This window comes from Salvia splendens, chromosome 4 (assembly GCF_004379255.2).
Source record: "Salvia splendens isolate huo1 chromosome 4, SspV2, whole genome shotgun sequence".
In the NCBI taxonomy this organism is placed as follows: domain Eukaryota; kingdom Viridiplantae; phylum Streptophyta; class Magnoliopsida; order Lamiales; family Lamiaceae; genus Salvia; species Salvia splendens.
In genome coordinates, this window is record NC_056035.1 from 2,838,556 (window position 1) to 2,860,311 (window position 21,756).

Sequence of the window (21,756 nt, forward strand, 5' to 3'; positions counted from 1 at the left end):
GATCGTGGGTGTAATGGAGGTCGTGGAGATCCTGCATGGGTCCACTATCTCCTTGTTCGGTCGAATACTGAGACCGAACTGCTGAACTTTGCCGATCAGCTTTTGCCGATCTGAGAGTTGAGCTCGATTGGTCGGCTTTTACCGAGCTATAGGCTGTGACCGAACTCTTTGGTTGTGCCGAAGCTTTTGCCGATCTGAGAGTTGAGCTCGATTGGTCGGCTTTTACCGAGCTATAGGCTGTGACCGAACTCTTTGGTTGTGCCGAACTGATACTCTTTCTTGGGTTTTGGGCTGATGGGCCGTCACTGCTATTGGGCTCGCAATTATTGTTTAGTTGTTTAGTTCGTATCCCATCAAGAAGTTTCTTCATAGTTGAGTCATTTCCATATATAGTAATTATTTTCTTATTACTTTCTATTTTATTCTCTCTACATTTTTCTCTCTCTTACTTATTTTATCTATTTATTCAACACATTCAACATCTCTTTTTTAAACTCCGTGCTGAAAAGTTTTGCCAAAACTATGGTTAAACGGATGGAGTATTTGATAGTAATTATTCTTTTAATTTGTAAAATACTGTAATGGTTTATGAGGACTGAAAAAGTCTAGAATCTGATGTCTTGTAAGGGTACCAATCGCACTCTTAGGATTAATAGTTAACGAAAAAGAACTTGTGATATGTGTTCGACTAGCATTAGTGTATGGAGTAATTCTTTGAACATGCCTCTATAAAAAAAATTTACTCAATCCCTCTTAAGTATAGGTTCAAGTTCAACTCAAGAAATAAAATAATGTGTAGCGATCTCTTAATTGTATCTTAATTCAAAATAATCAATTCAATTTGATTAAATGATTGGTCGCCTTTTTGGTGAGATCCACCCTTAAATATTACTATAAACGAAATTGTATTCCTACAATAATTGTAATTTGAGGAATAATAAATAAAGTATATTAAATAAATACTACTGTAGTGTTCTAAAATACTAGTACAAGTTTACTACTAACTTTAATGAAATCATGATTGGGCCATAAATATTGGTGGGGCCGTAGCTGGTTGGGTGCGGATTCGGGTTGGATCCGCATTGACCGAAATAGCCGTTATTGTCCAAATTTGAATTTAGTATCCCTTCCAAATATTATGACCGTTTGTACAACTTTTTTTCCCTTAATTGCCCCAATCAACAGTATAATTCCGCCATATTGGAACCCTAGACTTCAGAAGAAGATGGTTGCTGAAGCGAATTCGAGCAGAAGCCCTGGAATCACGGGAAATCCATCCAAAAAACGACAAGAAATTGTAGAAAATGGCCAGCAAGATGAGAGTTTATTCAGTCCGGGGTTCCGATCAGTCGCCGCAATGGCTGGGTGGGACGAAGAGGCGCTGTTGGTCGCAAGCCTCATCGTCGAAGACACTCCCGATCGACAGTTCAAGCAGAAGAAGAGAACCGACTTGCAAAGTTTGAAAACTCCACCAACAAATTCAAGAAGGTTGGATTTATTAAAAGTTTATCAGAGCGAATTCCCCCTTTTCGATTATGTATTATCAGTATGTGTTTAATTTGTTGGCTGTTTATGTTTTTTCTGGAAATGGCTAGTTTAAGAAAAATATACCTCCTTTAGATCTTGTAATTAATCTTTTCGATTATGGTTTTAGGAAATTTATTTTCGTTATGTGCTGATCTTTAGCTGTGTGTAGCATAGTTTATGCATTTTTGGGAGATTTAAAGCATATCTATAGTCTTTGAGGTCTATGGTTTTTGTAGTTCCTTAATCGTGTTTATTAGATTTGAAAAACATATAATACTCGACTCTTTATGTGAACAAGAGCTGGTTGAAGGGGAAAAATCTTTTTTTATATCTAATCATAAATTTCCCCAATGATGCTTCTGTCTAATTTATCTCCTATATATGGATCTAGTGGCTTGGAATTTTGTGTTTTGTGGAATTTTTTTTCTCATATATTGATATTCCCATGTATGAAGAAGCATAGTAGTTTGCTAGTATATTGTAATTGGAAACAATTAAAACATGGAGTACATCTTTCTTCAATGGAATCTTTTGACGGCTTAGATTTTTCTAGTTTCCCATCTTAGCTTCACAATTATGGAAGTAAAGAAGCAATTGATCTCCATTTATCACTTTGTTATCTATGTTGCTTTGTCTGTTACAGCATGTTTTGCTAAGATTGGTGTTTAAATTCGTGGTACGTAGAAAACGGAGGGCTCAGAGACGAAGCCCTGCATCCATACCCGTTACCATTCTTGATCTTGATGAAGACAAGCCAAAATCAACTAGTAAAGAGGGTGAATCAACTAGTAAAGAGGGTGAATCAACTAGTAAAGATGAGACAGCCATTGCAGAAGTTGAGAAGCCTAGTAAGGCAGATGAGGAAGTGGATGCAAAGAGCAGAGGTGCTTCCAGCTCGACCCCTTCGATTCCATGCCTTGATCGTCTCCGGGAGGAGCTCTCTTGTGCTGTAAGAAAAGAGATAATTCATCCACATTCCCTAGCACTTATGCTGATGTTATGCAACTTATTGGTTGAAATATGATTTGAATTCGCAGATTTGCCTCGAGATTTGTTATGAACCGAGTACCACGCCTTGTGGACACAGGTAAAAATTTTGAACTAGATGGATGGTCATGATCTATGCACAACCTAAACCATATCTCCTCAAGGTTTCTTTTCGTGTTCTTTTCTGTAGTTTCTGTAAGAAATGCTTGAGCTCCGCGGCTGATAGATGCGGGAGGAAGTGCCCTAAATGCAGGCAGATCATTAGGTATGGTTACAAGAATCACAGGCTATTGTTGATCATCCAACTCCATTTTTCTTGACTTTACTAACATCTAATGCGAAAATTCGCAGCACGGGGAAGTACTGCAAAGTGAACACGGTACTGTGGAACACGGTGCAGCTGCTGTTCCCACAGGAGGTAGAGGCTAGAAAGGCAGCCGATGAGTCTGCCACAGAGGCCCTCGAGCAGCCTTCTCAATCGAGAACAAGGAGCCAACATACTAGGCAAAGCAGAGGTGTTGTGGAATTGCGTAGTCTTGAGTCGTCTAACAATTCTGCGGAGAGGAGAAGAAACCGCGAAGAACGCATCAGAAACCGGGCTCAGTCGAGCAGAGGAGATGCTGCAAGAACAGAGCTGCCGGGCCAGGACAGGGATGCTGCTTTGGCCCTGAGGCTGCAGAGGGAAGAATTTATGGAGGCTTTCACGGGACCTGATGACTGGAGGAGGGGATCACTTGCACCTGCAACTGCGAGAGCTAACTTGAGGGCTATGGCATCCAGGGCCATTAACATTCGTATGAGCAGAGGACGAAGAGACTAAAACAAAAAAGAATTACATGTGTTTTTTTCAGATGATGCTTTTGAATTTGTAACTGTATTCACTATTCACTTTGTGAATACAAATTTAACCCTATTGTTTATGGTGTTGGTCACAATGATTTAGATGGATGTTTATATTTTAGGGAATTTTACTATTTATATAAAATCTTAAAACTTACAACAAAAACTCTAACATTCAATGAAACAAAGTTCCAAAATTAGTAATTTTAAAATTGTCTACTTGGATTAAGGTGTTCTGAATTAAAAAGAATGGTGAACTGAGTCCGAGATTCATTGGGTCGCATGAGATACTTGAATGTGTCGGTCCAAAGGTTTCGATCAAATCAACGGATTTTTACCGATTTTTCAATGATTTCAAGGCGCGCAACCATCGTGAAAGTGATCATTCACACCTTTTATTTGTGGTAACAATTTAGGATACAAGTAACCGTATTTAGAGTTTGTTAGTCCAAGTGTTTAGTGATAGTTTGCAGCACAAGCTGTTTAACCCATTTCATCTCACCGCCGTAGTAGTCGATTTTCTGTAGCAAGTCTTGAAAGCTGAAGCTCCCTTCATCAACAGCCGCTTCCAACAACAATTGCGCCACCGTGTGAATGCTGTCGACATCTTTCATGCCGACTTTGGCGCCCATAATCATAAGCTCTGTTACCTCCTTGTTTCTCCTCACAACCCTTGTTAAATTCTCTAAAATTCCGTCCCATATCGACTTGGTGAAGATCCCATCTAATCTATATAAGTGTGGATAACCCTCCCCCTTATGAGGCCTTTTAAGGGTGAGTGGTCCATTTCTAATATGGTATCAGAGCGGGCCCAAGTCGATGATGGTTTTCTCTTTATCTCTTATCTATCTCACGAGTGGAAGACCGATGTCCTTTCCGGCCCAGAGTGGAAGACCGATGTCCTTTTCGGCCCACATCGATGATGGTTTCTCTTGCATTGCCTACCCACGTGATGGAAGACCGATGTCCTTTCCGGCCCACACGTGAGGGGCGACTTGGTGAAGATCCCATCTAATCTCCGATGTCTTTTCCGGCCCACACGTGAGGGGCGACTTGGTGAAGATCTCATCTAATCTATATAAGTGTGGATAACCCTCGCCCTTATGAGGCCTTTTAAGAGGTGAGTGGTCCATTTCTACCCCTTATGAGGCCTTTTAAGGGGTGAGTGACCCATTTCTAATAACCCTCTCGCGCTTGTTGACAAGTGAGTGCACCGGTTTCCCGACCGCGCCAAACAGAATGGAGGCGGCGCCGGCAGCAGCCGCCATCTTGGTATTGGCATTGGCGTTGGCAGCAGCCGCGGCCGCGCAGATCACGGACCGCGGAGACCTTCTTGGAGACGCCTATGCAACGTCCATTGATTTCAGCGTCTTCTCCATGGTCGAATGTGCAGTGTAAAGATTGGATAAATCATGGATGAAGTTTGATGATTTAGCGAATTTTTGATGGGAATAAATGCAAGTAATAAATGAAGATCACAACACTGAAAATTACGTGGTTCGATTTACTGAGGTAAATCTACGTCCACGGGAAGAATAGAGGGCAAATTTGTATTGCTTGATCTAGCTTACAGATTACAATACTGATTTGCTATATGAGATTCAGGATCTAGAGAACTTAACCCTGGTCTATCTGATCTAAGTTCTATTTATACATTCGAACTAAGATCGTGGTTTGCAGCCCTGGTAGGGGGGTTGATAACTGCTTAATACCACTAAATAGATCGTGGGTGTAATGGAGGTCGTGGAGATCCTGCATGGGTCCACTATCTCCTTGTTCGGTCGAATACTGAGACCGAACTGCTGAACTTTGCCGATCAGCTTTTGCCGATCTGAGAGTTGAGCTCGATTGGTCGGCTTTTACCGAGCTATAGGCTGTGACCGAACTCTTTGGTTGTGCCGAACTGATACTCTTTCTTGGGTTTTGGGCTGATGGGCCGTCACTGCTATTGGGCTCGCAATTATTGTTTAGTTGTTTAGTTCGTATCCCATCACCACCCCCCCCGAAAAGCGAAGTGAATCACTTCGGCATTTTGGATAAGTGTAAGGGGGAGGCTGACGTCACGGGACGTGCTCTGCACGTGTCTGCATTAAATGTGACAGCAAATCCGGCCAGAGAATCCAGAAAAAGTGGGATTTGAAACGGTGCGACGAATTTGAAACGCCTCTGCGAATCTGAGAAATATTTCCTTTCTTCATCATTGGAACACTTTTGCGATTATTTCTTCTGCATTCTCTCTCTTTTTCGTAAAATTTTCTTCCGCTTCTTCAAGAATTTCTTCAGAGACTTTCGACCATCAAAGAGTAAGAATCATGTCTTCTTCTTCTGAAACTGTTTCTGAATCAGGTAGTGGTAGGAAGGGGGGTAAGGGATCTTCTGGCCGGAAAAAGTTCGGGGAGAAGACGGTAGAATATTTTCACAGCATTTTGAGTAAGGATACTGTGACATCCTTACACAGAAAATATTTTCTTCCTGGGGGGTTAGTGGTGATTCCCGACGACACTCATAGGGCTAACTCGCCGCCGGAGGGTTATGCCACCGTTTACGAAGCCTGCTTAGAATGCGGGCTTCGTTTCCCTCTTCCCCCCGCCTTTGTAGAGCTTCTTGATTTTTTCCAACTTCCTTTAGGTCAGGTGACTCCAAATTCTTGGAGGCACTTATCGGCCTTTGCTGCCGAGCTGCGTAGACTAGAAAAGGATCTGTCTCTGAGGGCAATCCTTAATTTCTTTCAGTTTAAGAGAAAGGGATCCTGGTTTTACTTGATCCCTTTACAGCCCTTTAGAGCCTTCTGTAAAACCAAATGGCCGATGTGGAAAAATCGCTTCTTTTTTTACAATAGGACAGCGGCTCCGGACTTTTCCTGGAGAGGGCCGAAGTCCGTAATTCCTCATCCTCGGGTAGAACCGTTGGACGAGCTCGAGGGCGGGCTCAATAAGATTCCCATGATTAGGAAACAGTATTTGGAATCTGAGCTCGTCAAGGGTGACTTCGTGTTCGACTCCTCGTCTTCGGACGAAGAGACTGAGGGTGAGGATTTCTTTTTTATGCTTTACTGCTTTAGCGGCGAAAACTAACTTTGTTTTCTTGCTTTTTGGCAGTGAACATGCTAAGCAAGCTTGGTCGCAAATCCTCCGAATCAAAGGAGCCGGAGAAACAGAAAACCACCAGCTCGGCGTCTGATGCCGAGAAGAATCCGAAGAGGCAGAAGACCTCTTCGAGTCAGTCTTCGGATCCAAAAAAGCCGGGATCGACCTCGGCAAGGGGGAAGGCGAAGACTCAGAAACCCCCAAAAGCGCCAGAGAGAGACATTGTCCAGGGGGGTTATGGATCAGGAGTGGTTACGGCCACTTCGGAACATATCTCTGAGCCCTTTTTATGGCCAAAGGACTTTGTAGAGGTGAATTTTCTTCTTGATTTTCTGGCTTTGCTTCTTTCCTATATTTTTTTTTTGTGGCCCCTCTGTTGACTTTTTCCTTTTTCCATTTTCAGAGGAACAATATGCTCTGCAAACTCGTCACAGTTGAACTCTCTAAAGCGTCCAGCGATTATGATGAGATGCAGAGGAATTTGAATGCTGCTCGTCACCAGGCCGAACAGGCTCGGGCAGACTTTGAGAGGGCAAGGGCCGCTATGATCTCGGCTCAGGATGAAGCCCAGCGTGCCAAAGACCAGCTCATCATCCAGAGAGAGCGGTCGAAACAGAGGGAGGCGGCTGCCGTGGTTGCTCAGGGGGAGGCTCTCCGTGTTTACACGGAGAAACTCTTTTGAGCAATCAATTTTCGGCCCTTATCGGTGATCTGCTGAAATTGATGACCGATAATGTTGAGCAGGAACCCGAAGTCGTCTTGCCGCTGTATGGCCCAGAGATTGCAGCGCGTCTCCAGAGTCTGCCGCTCCTTGAGGAGCTTGCGTCTTCATCGGTCCTGCTTTCTGCTGAACGAGTCCGTAATTGCCGTGCTGACCGTGACGAGAACATGGAGGCCATCTTTGCCTCCTTGGGGCCTGTTTCACCCGCTTCAATTTTCAAAGAAGAGGGTGAGCAGGAAAATGAGGCCGGCAAGGAGACCGAGCAGAAGGATCAGCAGACCGGCGACGGGCACACCGAGCAAGAGGTGCAGCAGATCGGCGATGGGGGCGCCGAGCAGGAGGGAGGGAGGAGGGAGGCCGAGGCTGAGACCGAGGTCGACAAGGAGAAAGAAGCTGAAACCCACAGGGAAGCCGGAGACGAAACTGGCGGAGTATGATTTCGTCTCCCTTCTCTTAGTTTAGTTTCTTTCTTTCTATTTGTAAAATGGCCTTGAAGCCCTCCTTGTGTAAATTTTTTCTTGTGAATGAAAAAAATTCTTCTTTCTACCCTCGTGTCTTCCTTATAGCTTTTCTTAATCTCTTTTACTCCTATTGTGGTTTACTGCCTGCTCGGTAAACTGAAATGCCGAACTGACATAGCTGCTTCGTATTCTTAACTCTAAGGAGCTGGAGGTACTTCACTGGAAGCGGCTATACTCTTTGGCTTTAAATGAAGCTGAGAAAAAAGCTATAGATGACCAGATGAAGTATGATGAACTCTTGGCTCGTTTAGTGGAGCTGGAGTCCAACAATAAGGACTTAGAGTCCATAAAGAAAGATCTGGAGGCCGAGCTGAATACTGTCATCGCTGAGAGGACTGCATATGAAGATTTCATCTGCGGGCGTGGGGGAATGACTATATCTGAAGTTCAGAATCAAGTTGATGAACTGTGGGAGAAGCTCCATGTACTCCGGAAGAACAATGTGCTGGAGAGCTCGGCTTGCCAACAAGTTGTGAAATCATTGCGGCGCTTGGCTTCTCTGTACGACATCATTCTTTCCCGGCGTCCCTCAATCGAGAGATTCCTTAGCCGTTTCCCGCTAACAGATGCTCACACTCCAACTCAAACCTCTAATCCACTTACTCAAAATTCTACTCCAAATCAGCAACGGACTCAGGAGCAACCGGAAACGTCAAGACAAGAACGCCCTGAAGTTCGTAGAGGAGTTGTGAATATGAGTGAGCAAGATCAGCGAATGCTTCGTGAAGAGACTCTTCGCCGCCGAGGTGCTAGAACTTCCCGGACTCAGGAAAGAGGCGGTAGGTCGATCAGAGCATCTCGTCCACCTACTTATTCTTCAACTGCTCGGAACGCCCGAACTCAGCATCATGAGGATTTTTCGGATAGGTGGCTCAACTTTAGCAATCGTAGACAGTAGAATAGTCCTTTGTAATGGTGTAACGCATTCTCGTAGGGCAGCGGAATTGTATGCCCAACAAGACTTAGTAAATGAAATTTTTTCATTTCGCTTCTATCACTGCGTATTTACAGTTCAGCGATTTTTTATTTCATTTATTGTACTCGTCCTCGGTCTTATGAAGTAAACTCTTCTTTGACCGGACTTAGTTAGTGTCCTTATTTGGCGAGTTTTATCGCTTGGATTGGACTTTCCCTAGTTAACCGGAGTGGTTTTCGGCTTATTGCAGTTCGTTTCAGACGAATTGCTTGTTTCTTAAGCTGAATTGTGGAATCTTGTATCTTCCTTAGAAGCTTGGACTCACAATTGTCTTTAATACATGATCTAAAAAAAGGGGATCAGCCTTTAAGGAACAATATACCTCAGTAACATTTATAAGAGACAAAACGCACATAGAGAGACAAATAAAAAGGACGAAAAAGATTTTAATCTTTTAAAAAACGACAAGTATAAAGAATAATAAAAATATGAAAGCACATAACCCTAGGACCGAACTAGACACAAGACTGACCGGACCTTGTCTCTTACAAATAGAACTTCTTGAGGTTGGAAATATGCCATGTTCAGGGTACTTGTTCTCCTGACATGTGAGTTAATTTATAAGACCCTTTTCCCAGGACTTCTGACACCCGATACGGACCTTCCCATGTGGGTTCAAGTTTGCCCAGCTTTTCTGCTCGGCTTACTTCATTGTTTCTCAATACGAGATCTCCCACTTGAAACTGCAGCTTTTTCACCCTTTGGTTATAATACCGGGTTACTTGCTCCTTGTACTTGGCTTCTTTTATGAAGGCCAATTCTCTTCTTTCTTCGGCAAGATCTAGTTCGGCTCTCAGTCCGTCGTCATTCAGTTCTGTTGAGAAATTAAGGGTTCGGGGGCTGGGTATGCCGATCTCAACCGGAATTACTGCTTCAGTGCCGTACACTAGACTGTACGGAGTTTCACCGTTGGAGGTTTTTGGTGTAGTTCGGTAAGACCATAGGACTTGAGGAAGATTTTCTACCCATTGTCCTTTGGCTTGTTCTAACCGAGTTTTTAATCCTTTCACCAAAGTACGGTTTGTTACTTCCGTTTGTCCGTTTGCTTGTGGGTGAGAGACTGAAGTGAACCGCTGTTGAATATTCAACTCTTGGCACCAATTCTTGAATGTTTTGTCAGTAAACTGAGTCCCATTATCTGAAATGAGGATATGGGGTATGCCAAATCGGCAAACTATGTTCTTCCAGACAAAATCTAATGCCTTTGAGCTTGTTATCGTAGCTAATGGTTCAGCCTCCACCCACTTTGTGAAGTAATCCACGGCAACGATCAAGAATTTCATTTGCCGGGGAGCTTGTGGTAGTGGTCCTACTATGTCTATGCCCCATTGCATAAAAGGCCAAGGGCTTTGCATAGCACATAGATCAGTCTGCGGCATCCTTGGGATATTTGCATGGATTTGGCATTTCGTACATTTCTTAACTAGCTGTACTGCTTCTTGTACCAAAGTTGGCCAATAATATCCCCATCTCAGAACTTTTTTAGCTAATGCTCTAGCTCCGATGTGGCTACCGCAAGATCCTTCATGAACTTCTCTAAGGATGTAATCCGTCTCTTCTGGTCCTACACATCGCAATAACGGTTGAAGGTAGGACTTTCTATATAGGACTCCTTCATGAAGTTCATACCGACGTGCTCGGCATGTGATTTTCCTTGCTTCTCTCTTATCCTCGGGCAGTTGTCCTTGATCTAGATACTTTAATATTGGCGTCATCCAGTTTGGTGAACTGGTTACTGAGTGTACTTCAGCTTCATCAATGCTTCTGTGCGGTAATTCCTCCACCTTTGAGCTCGGATATGAGGCCAACTTACTTAAAGTATCTGCTCGGCTATTTCCCGCTCTGGGAATGCGGATTATCCGAAAATAAGAGAAATTTCGGCTAATACTTTGCGCTTTGTCCAAGTATTTTTTCATCCTTTCACCACGGGCTTCACTTGTACCCAGCATGTGATTCACTATGACTTGTGAATCACAATGAATTTTGAGAGATTTGACAAGTAGATGTTGCGCTAACTGAAGTCCGGCAAGAAGGGCTTCGTATTCGGCTTCGTTATTAGTGGTTGGGAATAAGAACCGAAGTGAATAAGTTACTTCGTGTCTGTCGGGAGCGATAAGTAGAATACCAGCTCCACTTCCTGTCTTATTCGAAGCTCCATCTACGAATCCAATCCAACAGTCCGGCGGCTCTACTTCGGGTTTCTGGGGCTGTGTTAGTTCATCATTGGTAGGATTTTTCTGTTCGGCAATAATAGGGATTGCCTGATCGAACTTTGCCTCTACAAGAAAATCTGCCAAGGCTTGTCCCTTGATGGCTTTCCGAGGTAGATATTCTATTGAATGTTCTCCCAACTCTATGGCCCACTTGGCAATTCTGCCTGATGCTTCTGGCTTAGTCAAAACTTGCCGAAGTGGAAGATCGGTTAAGACGCATACTTTGTGAGCATAGAAATATGGCCGCAGTCTCCTTGCTGCATTTACTAATGCCAGAGCAATTTTTTCCAGAGGTTGATACCTTGTTTCGGGACCTCTTAATGCTCGGCTTGTAAAGTAGATAGGACGCTGTTTTAGGCCTTCTTCTCGTACAAGCACCGCGCTAATGGTTTGATCTGATGCTGCTAAATATAAGAATATCACTTCGGCATCTGTTGGAGCAGAGAGAGTAGGAAGTTCGGTTAAATAACTTTTGAGTTCGTCAAAAGCCTTTTTCTGTTCGGCTCCCCACTCAAACTTTGGTGCCTTCTTCAAAACATTGAAGAACGGCATTTGCTTTTCGGCTGCTTGGGAAAGGAATCTATTCAGTGCGGCTAGACATCCAGTTAGCCTTTGCACATCATGTATGGACTTCGGCATTGCCATGTTCTGAACAACTTGAACCTTTAGGGGATTTGCCTTGAGTCCTTCCTTTGAAACCCAACAACCCAGAAATTTTCCCGAATCTACCAAAAAGGTACATTTTTGGGGATTGAGTTTGAGGTTGGCTTTTTTGAGCACGTCGAGAGTGGATTTGAGATTGTTTTCGTACTCCGAAGTGCTTCTGCTTTTAACAACTATGTCGTCAACATATACTTCAACCTCTTTTCCGATCAGGTGCCGAAATAGCTTATCTACCATCCTTTGATATGTGGCTCCGGCATTCTTTAAACCAAATGGCATCTTTTTATAAGCAAAAATACCGAAGTCAGTAATGAAAGCCGTTTTTGAATCATCATTCTCATCCATTAAAACTTGGTGGTATCCTTTATACAAATCAAGAAAACAGAAAATTTCGAAGCCTATCAGAGCTTCTACTTTTTTATCTATGTTGGGAAGGGGGTAGCAATCTTTAGGACAGTGCTTATTTAGATCCGTAAAATCTATGCACATCCGCCATCCTCCTTCTTTTTTCTTGATCATCACAGGATTGGCCACCCAAGAAGGATATTTTACTTCAAATAATACATCCGCTTTCAGTAATTGGCGGACTTCGTCATGGATGACTTGATTTCTTTCTGCCGCAAAGAGTCTTTGCTTCTGTTTTATAGGCCGGACTGAAGGATCAATATTTAACCGATGTGTAATTACCTTGGGAGACACTCCAGTCATGTCCAACGGAGACCACGCAAAGACATCTTTGTACTCTTTGAGGAGCTGGATGGTCTTTTCCTGGAGTAGATGTGTTCCCGCGAAACCGATCTTGACCGTTCTGGATGGATCATCTTCGTATAACTGAACTTTCATCGAGTTCGGCTCCGGTGTGACTTCGTTCATTTCGCCTGCCTCTGACTCCGGCTGCTGTGATTGCTATGCTTGATGGTGCCGATCTGATTGTTCGGCACTTTTAAGCGCAATCTGCAAACATTCTTTTGCTCTCTTTTGATCACCTCGGATGACTGCTATCCCTCCTTTGGTGGGGATCTTGATTGCGAGGTGATAAGTAGAGCAAATGGCCCGAACTGTGTTGAGCCAGTCTCTTCCCAGTATAATGTTATACGGGGATCGAGCTTTTACCACAAAAAACTCGATCACCGTACTGGAGCTAGTAGGCGCTCTTCCTACCGTAATCGGAAGGCTGATAATACCTTCAGGGCGGGTGTCCTCCTGGGCGAAACTTTTCAGAGGAAGTGGGGCCGGACTGAGCCGAGCTGGATCCACTTCCAGTTTATCAAAACATTCTTTAAAAAGAATGCTAACCGACGCTCCTGTATCCACAAACACTCTGTGGATCAGTTTGTTTGCCACTCCAGCTTGAATGACAATAGCGTCTTGATGAGGAGAAATGGCCGGGACGGGATCTGCATCTGAAAATGTAATTACTTCCTCCTTCTTCAGCCTTTTATGTGTTGGCTCCTCTCAATTGAAGCCTCTGCGCTCTGATTTTAGAGACGATTTAGTCTTCCCGGCTGGGAGAGCGTCAATAGTCTGGATTACTCCATCATATTGCGGCTCGTCATCGTCTTCGGGATCCTGTTGCCTTTTAGGATCCTGAGGAGCGCAGTTCGCACTTCTCTGTTTCTTATTCTTTTTCGGCGGCTTGCTTTGGTATTTTTTTAACGTCCCTGCTTTCACAAGAACATCAATATCTGCTGCCAAATTTCGGCACTCCTCGGTATCGTGACCGTGGTCTTGATGGAAGGAGCAATATTTATCCTGACTTCGGCGCGTGGCCGATTTCGTCATCGGCTTTGGTTTTTCGAACATATCAGAATGCAGTTCGAAAATTTCCGCTCTCGACTTGTTCAATGGTACGAACTGAGCGGGTGGTTTCTCAGGATTGAGACGTGGTCCCAATCTGTCTTGTACCGGTGCCCTTTGAATTCTTTCAAAAGGAGTTCGGCGAGGATGTCCCTGATCGCTATGATCGGGCTTCCTCTTGTCTCCTCTGGAAGAGCTGTCTAAAGACCGTTTTCGACGGTCTGCCTCATCAGCACGAGAAAACTGGTCCGCAATGTCCCACATCTCTTGAGCTGTTTGCGGACTGCATTCAACGAGCTTTCTGTAGAGAGCTCCTGGCAGAATTCCATTTTGGAATGCCGAAATGACAAGTAGATCATTGAGATCATCTACTTGTAGGCATTCCTTGTGGAATCTTGTCATGAAGTCGCTAATCTTTTCATCGCGACCTTGACGTATAGAAAGCAGCTGAGCCGAAGTGATTCGGGTTTCAGCTTTCTGGAAGAACCTCCTATGAAAAGCATCCATTAGATCTCTGTAAGATCTAATGCTGCCTTGAGGGAGGCTATCAAACCACCTTCTTACGTTCCCGATGAGCAGCTCGGGAAACAGCTTACACATATGAACCTCATTGAGACCTTGGTTCGCCATATTATACTGATAGCGTCCCAGGAAATCATGAGGATCCACTAACCCGTCATAAGTCACTGACGGAGTTCGGTAATTCTGTGGCAACGGAGTTCTGGTGATATCATCCGAAAATGGAGTCTTCAGCGCTCCATACATAGCGAATCCGACATCTCTACGGTATGGTGGAGATGGAGTTCTCCTGTGATTTCGGTAACAAGGAGGAGAAGGAACATATCGGTGGTGAGGATTCTTTCTCCTGGAAGATACGACACTACTGCGGTAGTGACTTTCATGTCTGGAGGGGGAGGGAGAATCCGTCGTTTTCTTCTCCGGCTTCTGGCTCTTTTGCAGGAATGTTAAGAACTCATCCTGCTTCTCAGCCAAGAACAACTTGACAGCCTCATTCAAATCGAGCTGCTGGGGAGGCTCGGTGCGATGACTTTTTGAGTGGTTTGTTCTTTCACCGTGAGAACTGGAGGCAGATTTCTCCCGAGGCTGTTTTCCAGACCTACGGGCTGGACTAGCTTCCTCACGTTCATCACGGACGGAAGTATGGGTATTATGTGATCTGGTACGCATTTTTTTGTGGAAGAGGATCAAAAACTCGCTTTTATCACAGTTTTGGTTTTCTGTGTTCCCACAGACGGCGCCAGTGATGATTTAGCGAATTTTTGATGGGAATAAATGCAAGTAATAAATGAAGATCACAACACTGAAAATTACGTGGTTCGATTTACTGAGGTAAATCTACGTCCACGGGAAGAATAGAGGGCAAATTTGTATTGCTTGATCTAGCTTACAGATTACAATACTGATTTGCTATATGAGATTCAGGATCTAGAGAACTTAACCCTGGTCTATCTGATCTAAGTTCTATTTATACATTCGAACTAAGATCGTGGTTTGCAGCCCTGGTAGGGGGGTTGATAACTGCTTAATACCACTAAATAGATCGTGGGTGTAATGGAGGTCGTGGAGATCCTGCATGGGTCCACTATCTCCTTGTTCGGTCGAATACTGAGACCGAACTGCTGAACTTTGCCGATCAGCTTTTGCCGATCTGAGAGTTGAGCTCGATTGGTCGGCTTTTACCGAGCTATAGGCTGTGACCGAACTCTTTGGTTGTGCCGAACTGATACTCTTTCTTGGGTTTTGGGCTGATGGGCCGTCACTGCTATTGGGCTCGCAATTATTGTTTAGTTGTTTAGTTCGTATCCCATCAAAGTTGTGATCATTTGAAGCTTGTCGTCGTCGGAGCAGGGAGCAGAACTCGGCTGCGTTGAGCCTGCTCACGTAGTGGCAGCGGACGAACTCCACCAGTTTATCATCATTCGTAGCGTCCTTCTCCATTTCATGAAACGCAACAACACATTCTTGAGCCATGGCGCCGGAAGTTGCAGGCGCGCTCCTCGCTCCTGCTGACGTGGCTGCCCATCACCGCCACCGCAACTTTAGATAAGAACACTAAAAACTGAATTTTGAAGACAATAAAAATGATATCTTATGGAGGATGCAAATCAACAAAAGATGTTGTTTTGGTTCAAGTGTCAGAAGATGGCCATGGTTTTTGGTTTCATTTCTGTCTGGTTTTGTTTTTAGCTGCAGCCGACACATGTTCAGATAAGCCCTATGTTCTCCTAATAAATTCACGATGCTTTTCCATAGTGCATCTCTGACTCTATGACCTCAATACCTCATTGTACAACGAAAAGGCGACCAATGTGAAAGTTGAATTTTGATGAAAATCCACGGCGTAACAATTTAGGCACAATTTCAATAAATTATTAAACCATTACATCCATAGCTTTGACGCGTGCACCACACACACACATACAAGCCATTGATAATTTGACATACGAATCTCATAATATGGTGCATGTGAAGTTGACATGTGTAAGAAAAATGGACCTTCCACCAGTTTGGTTTCTACTTAAGCTTAAAACATGGAACAGTTTCAAACAATACAACCTCCAAACTCCAATCAAATCACCCTGTGAGCTCTTCCATTTGGCCCTGCTCATATCAATAAGCTATCAAGTTACAACACAGTTTCAACCCAAAAGAAAAACAAGTGATTAGATATATACAAGTTGCAGAGCTACCTGAGTGATGTATTGCTCTGCATCAGTTCTTCGCAGGAACATTATAGCATGGCGCGCTAAGTTGGCTACTTGATCGCTCAGTGCAATCTCGCCAATATCATCGAGAACTCTCACCTTTATGTAGGGATCCTTCGGGGGAATCATATCCTGTATATCGCCTTAACATTAGAAAGACTAAACGACACACCCTCCATCTCGAACATTATCACATACAATGCAAAAGGTTGGGCGGGCGCAGAAAGTTAGTTACCACAGTCAGATGAAGATCGAGTTCTGCCATGTACGATTGTAGAGTTGCAGCATGATTTTTGAAATATTCTTTTTCAGAAGTACTGAGTTTTTCTTGAATTTCTTCAGGAAGCACGCTGTCGACCATCCATCCCAAGCTTCTGATGACTTCTGCCCTTTTGTATCTATAAAATCAGAGAATGTGATGTAGGCCATGATGAGGGCAAGGCGGTTAAATAAAAGTGTCCCTAAGAGTAAGTTCTGATTGCTCACACATAAGCCATTAGACAACGCTTATTCCGAACCAGTGAAAGGTGATGGACCAGTGCCCCAAACTGATCAGATTTTAGAGCATTTTGGATTAGTGTCTTCTCAGCTTGAGATTTACTCGTTTCATCTTCTGAGGTTCCGATTTCCTCTTGTGATCTACTTTTATCTTTCAGTTTATCTTCGTGCTCTTGTATTTTCCTGGTATCATCAAAAGTTATGGGAAAAAAGGCAACATACAAGTACCAATACACAATGCACTAGAAAGCTTACCTCATTAAAGGCTGAAGGTGAAGGAGATGCCCATCACATTCTTCCAGCACTTGAGCGAAAAGGTCATTCTGTGTAAACAAAGAAACGGATGTCGATTTTCAAATAAGTACAAAGAACTGGAACGGACAAAAAATCACAATTGGATCCTGAAAAGAAAGGCATAATCATGCTGAGTAATATAGATAGCTTGGTTGACTTGTCATATTCCACCTATATGGTCATCTACACTTGATTGTAAAACTAGTTAATTCATAATAATGAATTTAAAAAGAAAGGGGATCATAGTTCAGAAGAACAAGAAAAATTGCAATGTGGTAGCCACAAGCCAATGATCAATCATATTGCTGTCCAAACTAAGTTCAATCTAAATTCCATTTTTCCATAGACAAAGCAACTCTTCCACACTGTACAAACTCGAAAGTTTGAAACTCTTATAATGTAAAATGTTACTGTAACCATTTACTTTAGCATTTTACTGCTGCAGTCTGCAGCATTAAAGTGGACTGATAATCCTCTCATTCCAAATACACAAACAAACACACGTATTTTCTATATAATCATTAGTCAAACTGTCAAAGTCACTCAGGCCTATAACAAGGCCAATAAAAATGCAAATCAGGCTCCACATACTCTGAAGATCTATGTTGCTTACATTGAAAGTAAAAATCTGCCCTTGCTCAACAATAGCAAATTCCTTCACTAACTCACTTGCTTTTCTCCCGTACATTTTTCCTCAAATTCCAAACGGATTCAACTTTCTGCAGCCTGACAGCAACATTAGTTTTCATCAAACACGATAGGTACAAAAATTCCTCAGCGAAAAAACTCCTCGATCAACAGGAATAAAACGAACGAAATTGATACAGAATAACAGAAACAAATAAGAACACTGAGTGAAACAAGCAGATAATGATAATTTAAAAAATAATGACAGCTGATGGAATGGAGAGAAACAACAGTAAAGGTAAATCGTCACCCATCCCTGGCCCCCAACCATAAAAATTTAAATGCACACACCACACTCAGATACTCAACTCTCATCAGCAGAAAAATGTATAATCGTTAAACTCTGTGTTTCTTCCCTAATTTTCGTTTCTATCAAATAAATGAACACCAGAAGAAATTCGCTGCGAACACTAAATAAACCGAAACAAACAATCAAACACGTTTCGATTTTCCAAATCGTGTCAATTAGACCTTCTAAAATAAATCATATCGGACTACTATTTAAGATTGTATAAAATAAAAAGAATAACGCAAAATAAAAAAGTTTTTCATCCATCAACTAGCGATTACCGTTTCTGAGATTTGAAACTGAGGAATGCGGAAGATTCTGATAACAGATCTTCGATAAATGAAGAGATCAGGTGAACTCGATGGCCGAGAAATTGAGATCAGAGCTGAGCTGATGAAGAGAGAGAGATTTGGCTGCTAAGTTGGCTGAGCATACTTTTTGGCGGGAGATGTTAAAACTTAGCCGCTGAAAATATAATGGGCTGGGCTTATAAATGGTTTCGATTGGGCCGAATACTGACTAGCTCAAAAAATATGGTAGTACTAGTAATTTTTACAATAGTCAATCTCTAAATTTATGTATAACCATATTTTGAATTAATGAAACAAAATAGATGGAAGAGGAGCAAATATATATGACATTGAAGAAAAATATACAGATTTGTGACAATTAATAAATGTTTTTTACTACGGAGTAATTGATTTGATGACGTAGTGCCGTAGTGGTATGCAATATTCTTTTAATTGGATTTCGCCTCCAAAATAGAAGTGGATAAAATATTTGTGATTCGAATAATCGGAATGAACTAAATGAATTATTAAATGTGTTTTAGAATTTCAAATCGGGTTTTTTTCACCTTCAGATATCATATGATTCACATCCCGAGTTTGATTCGGATTGATTTTTTAAAATTGAAAAAAAATCAAAATTTTAAAATAAATTTCATATGATAATTTTCATATTTTTTGTTTTGGATGTAGTTAAATATATTTTTTATTTTTTTATTTCTCGATCCAATTTGATAGTCAAATTATCACCCAGCAAACAAGAGATGAACTAGGCCTAATACACCAATTAAGGCTCAAAACAGAAACATACCATAGCGTCGGCAAACAGTAATGATTCAAGGCATCCGAACATTATAGATAATCATAATATCCCTTCGTGCGATGTAAATGCAATACATAGAAATAGTTGTGGCTAAAATGAAACTTAATAGGATATGGTACATATCATTAATTTCTCTCAATGATAAAATTTAAATAGGATGCAATGTAATCACTAATATAATCACTCAATTTAAATTAAATTTTGTTAATCAAGAGGCAGTTAACTCGACTGATTATTAACAATTTCCATATCAAAACGTAATCCAGTTATGCTTTTTACATTCCAAAATAGTTTAAACTCTATATAGCAGAAAATGCAAAGGAATCTCTTTTTCATCTATTTATAAAAAATAGAAGAAAATAGACCAAACCTGGTTTTTCAAAGTATAGGCTGGAATATGGAACAAAATTAATAAGTTCAAATAATAAGCAACCAAAAGTCCCACAGCATAATTGCATAAGGTTTCAATAAGTCAATCATGTATGAACTACTAATTGAATTGTGCTAAATTTATTGAATAAAGGCGATTGAATTACGTGTCTAATCAACGAAATACAACTAAAAAATGCATGCTAAATTAACAAACATATTAATTCAACCGAATCAATGGCCATTTGACTAAAAACAATAGCAATAGTATTAACAACAAAAAAAAGGCATTTGGAGAATGAGCTAGGAGCTAACTACATATTTCGATAAACAATAAGTAGTTTTATACTTTTGTTTTAGTGGAGAAATAAAACAAATAATTAGAAAAAAGATACCATTCTAATTAATTGAAATGGCAACGAGCATATGTTTATTTATAAAATCATATGTTTACGCATCACAAACTTCTTAATTATCTAGACTTAATAAAGGATAGAAAACTCAAAGATGTCATGAATGTTATTTTATTATTATTATTTATTAAAGTTGTGATTATTCTAGTCGACATTAAGTTTTCTATAGACAGATGACGAGTGTCTAACAAGACAAAAAAAATACAGAGTACATTTTCAACGTTATAAAGGTGCATTAACTGAAAAATTAAAATTGTTGAATTTGACTAGTTAAACTTGTTTTTGACTTGGTAATAGTTTATGTGCCACACATAATTTTAAAAAAGTATACTGCTTTATTTAAGTGCATGGTATATAACATAATCGTTTATTTTAATAAGATTCAAGTCCGTAACGACCCAATATTATTTAATACTTAAAAAAGAACAAAAAACTATTGAAAATGATTGGAATTTAAATATATGCTTCGCTTTGAATTAATTTATTAATCACGGACCATATTTTACGGAACTTGGCTACGTATTATATTAATATAACGTGAAATGAAATATCCTTGTCAATTCTTAACCTTTTTATCATATATTTCAAACCTATCTTTGCAAAAAGTTGCATTCGAGGGAATTTTACTTTTTAGTAATAAAGCAGTGGGTAGGTACGGTATACCTTACCGAAACCACCATACCGTATATTTTACCGTAAATTCAGTATGCGAACAAATCATACCTTTACCTTATCAAAATTTTCGGTATACCGAACTTCGGTATACCTTATTTTCGGTATGACCAATTTCCATACCGATGCAGTACCTCATTTTTGGTATAGTACGGTATACCGTACTTTTGCGGTATAACTTACTTTCAACATAAATGAAAATAGATAATTTGGGTTTTTAGAATATTATTTATATTTTATTTTAAAAAATATATATTACATATATTTTATTCATAATTATATTTATATTTCACAATAAATTTTATAATTTTAAAAAATATATAAAATATATTTTATACTATTAAATTTATATTTTACGGTATATACCTTAATTTACGGTACATACCGAACTTCAGTGTGAAGCGGTATACCGCGGTATATGAAAATTCATACCGTTACCTTACCGAAAGATTTCGGTAAGGTATTATACCATACCGAAAATCACGGTAAACCAAAAGTTCGGTATTTTTGATATTTTTTCGATACGATAAGGCTGGTATTTCAGTATTTTTTTCCCAGTCCTAATAGAGCTAAAAAAATAACAATTGGTCAGAAAAGAGTTCAATAAATTGAATGCATTAGGAGCTTCCCACTGTTTTGGCGGGACAAAACACACTTGGATTTTACAATAATAATTTAAATGCTATTAATACATAAAAGTCAAATATACTACTATAAAAACTCCAACTAATGGCAGTTTGCCACCCCCATTAACTAATTGCAGTTGGCCTTCACAGTCTCAAGTTATTTTATAAGTAATGTTTATTACTATAAAACCTGCACCATCAAAATTATAGTGCATATATTTGAAATATTTATCCCTGAGTCCAAAATTAACCTAGGTAATCATGATTATATTAGTTTCTTAGTATTTATCTTAAAAAAAATTGTGCCCAAGTAGAATATCTGATACGTATCTTATCACTTGATTCACTTAGAAGAGACAAAAGTGATAAGGTGATGATGACATTATTGACAATTAAATAAATGTGGTGATTAAGTTGGAGAATTTGTGATATTCATAATCTTAGAGAGATTTGAAACAATCACCAAATTCAAAAGCTGAATAATGAAGCGATCATAAAAGGCGGCAACCCAATCATCGTTGTCACAACTGTATATCTTCCATTAATTAATTTGATTCAATCACCGTTTTGACTATAAAAAAATAATCAACATTGATAGTTAATCACACGTCTCGGTTTATTAATCAAGATAATGTATTGTTTTTAGTTTTTGTAAAATCCATGTGATAAAAAGGGTTTATTCCTGATTAATACATTAATTTAGATATATTTTACGTATGTAATTAATTAATTTATACTACT

General features: G+C 40.7%; 2 protein-coding genes across 3 annotated transcripts; one reads left to right on the forward strand and one right to left on the reverse strand.

Moving 5' to 3' along the window:
- The first annotated feature begins 1,191 nt into the window (after positions 1 to 1,191).
- Positions 1,192 to 3,475, forward strand: LOC121799353 (E3 ubiquitin-protein ligase rnf168-like). Its single transcript, XM_042198696.1, has 5 exons — positions 1,192 to 1,488; positions 2,212 to 2,476; positions 2,565 to 2,614; positions 2,705 to 2,779; positions 2,866 to 3,475. Exons 1-5 carry the CDS (start codon positions 1,226 to 1,228, stop codon positions 3,332 to 3,334), a joined length of 1,122 nt encoding a protein of 373 aa, XP_042054630.1. The 5' UTR covers positions 1,192 to 1,225; the 3' UTR covers positions 3,335 to 3,475.
- Positions 3,476 to 15,694: 12,219 nt separating this feature from the next.
- On the reverse strand, positions 15,695 to 18,240 carry LOC121799618 (DNA replication complex GINS protein PSF1-like). Of its 2 annotated transcripts, none has more exons than XM_042199034.1 (7): positions 18,107 to 18,240; positions 17,463 to 17,568; positions 16,811 to 16,878; positions 16,544 to 16,738; positions 16,293 to 16,455; positions 16,043 to 16,189; positions 15,695 to 15,953 (listed from the first exon to the last, which is right to left on the reverse strand). In XM_042199034.1, the coding sequence occupies exons 2-7, from the start codon at positions 17,535 to 17,537 to the stop codon at positions 15,927 to 15,929; spliced, it is 675 nt and encodes a 224-aa protein (XP_042054968.1). In that variant the 5' UTR covers positions 17,538 to 17,568; positions 18,107 to 18,240; the 3' UTR covers positions 15,695 to 15,926. The 2 variants fall into 2 exon arrangements, with proteins under 2 accessions (XP_042054968.1, XP_042054967.1); XM_042199033.1 differs by having other exon boundaries at positions 17,463 to 17,575.
- Between the last annotated feature and the right edge of the window lie 3,516 nt (positions 18,241 to 21,756).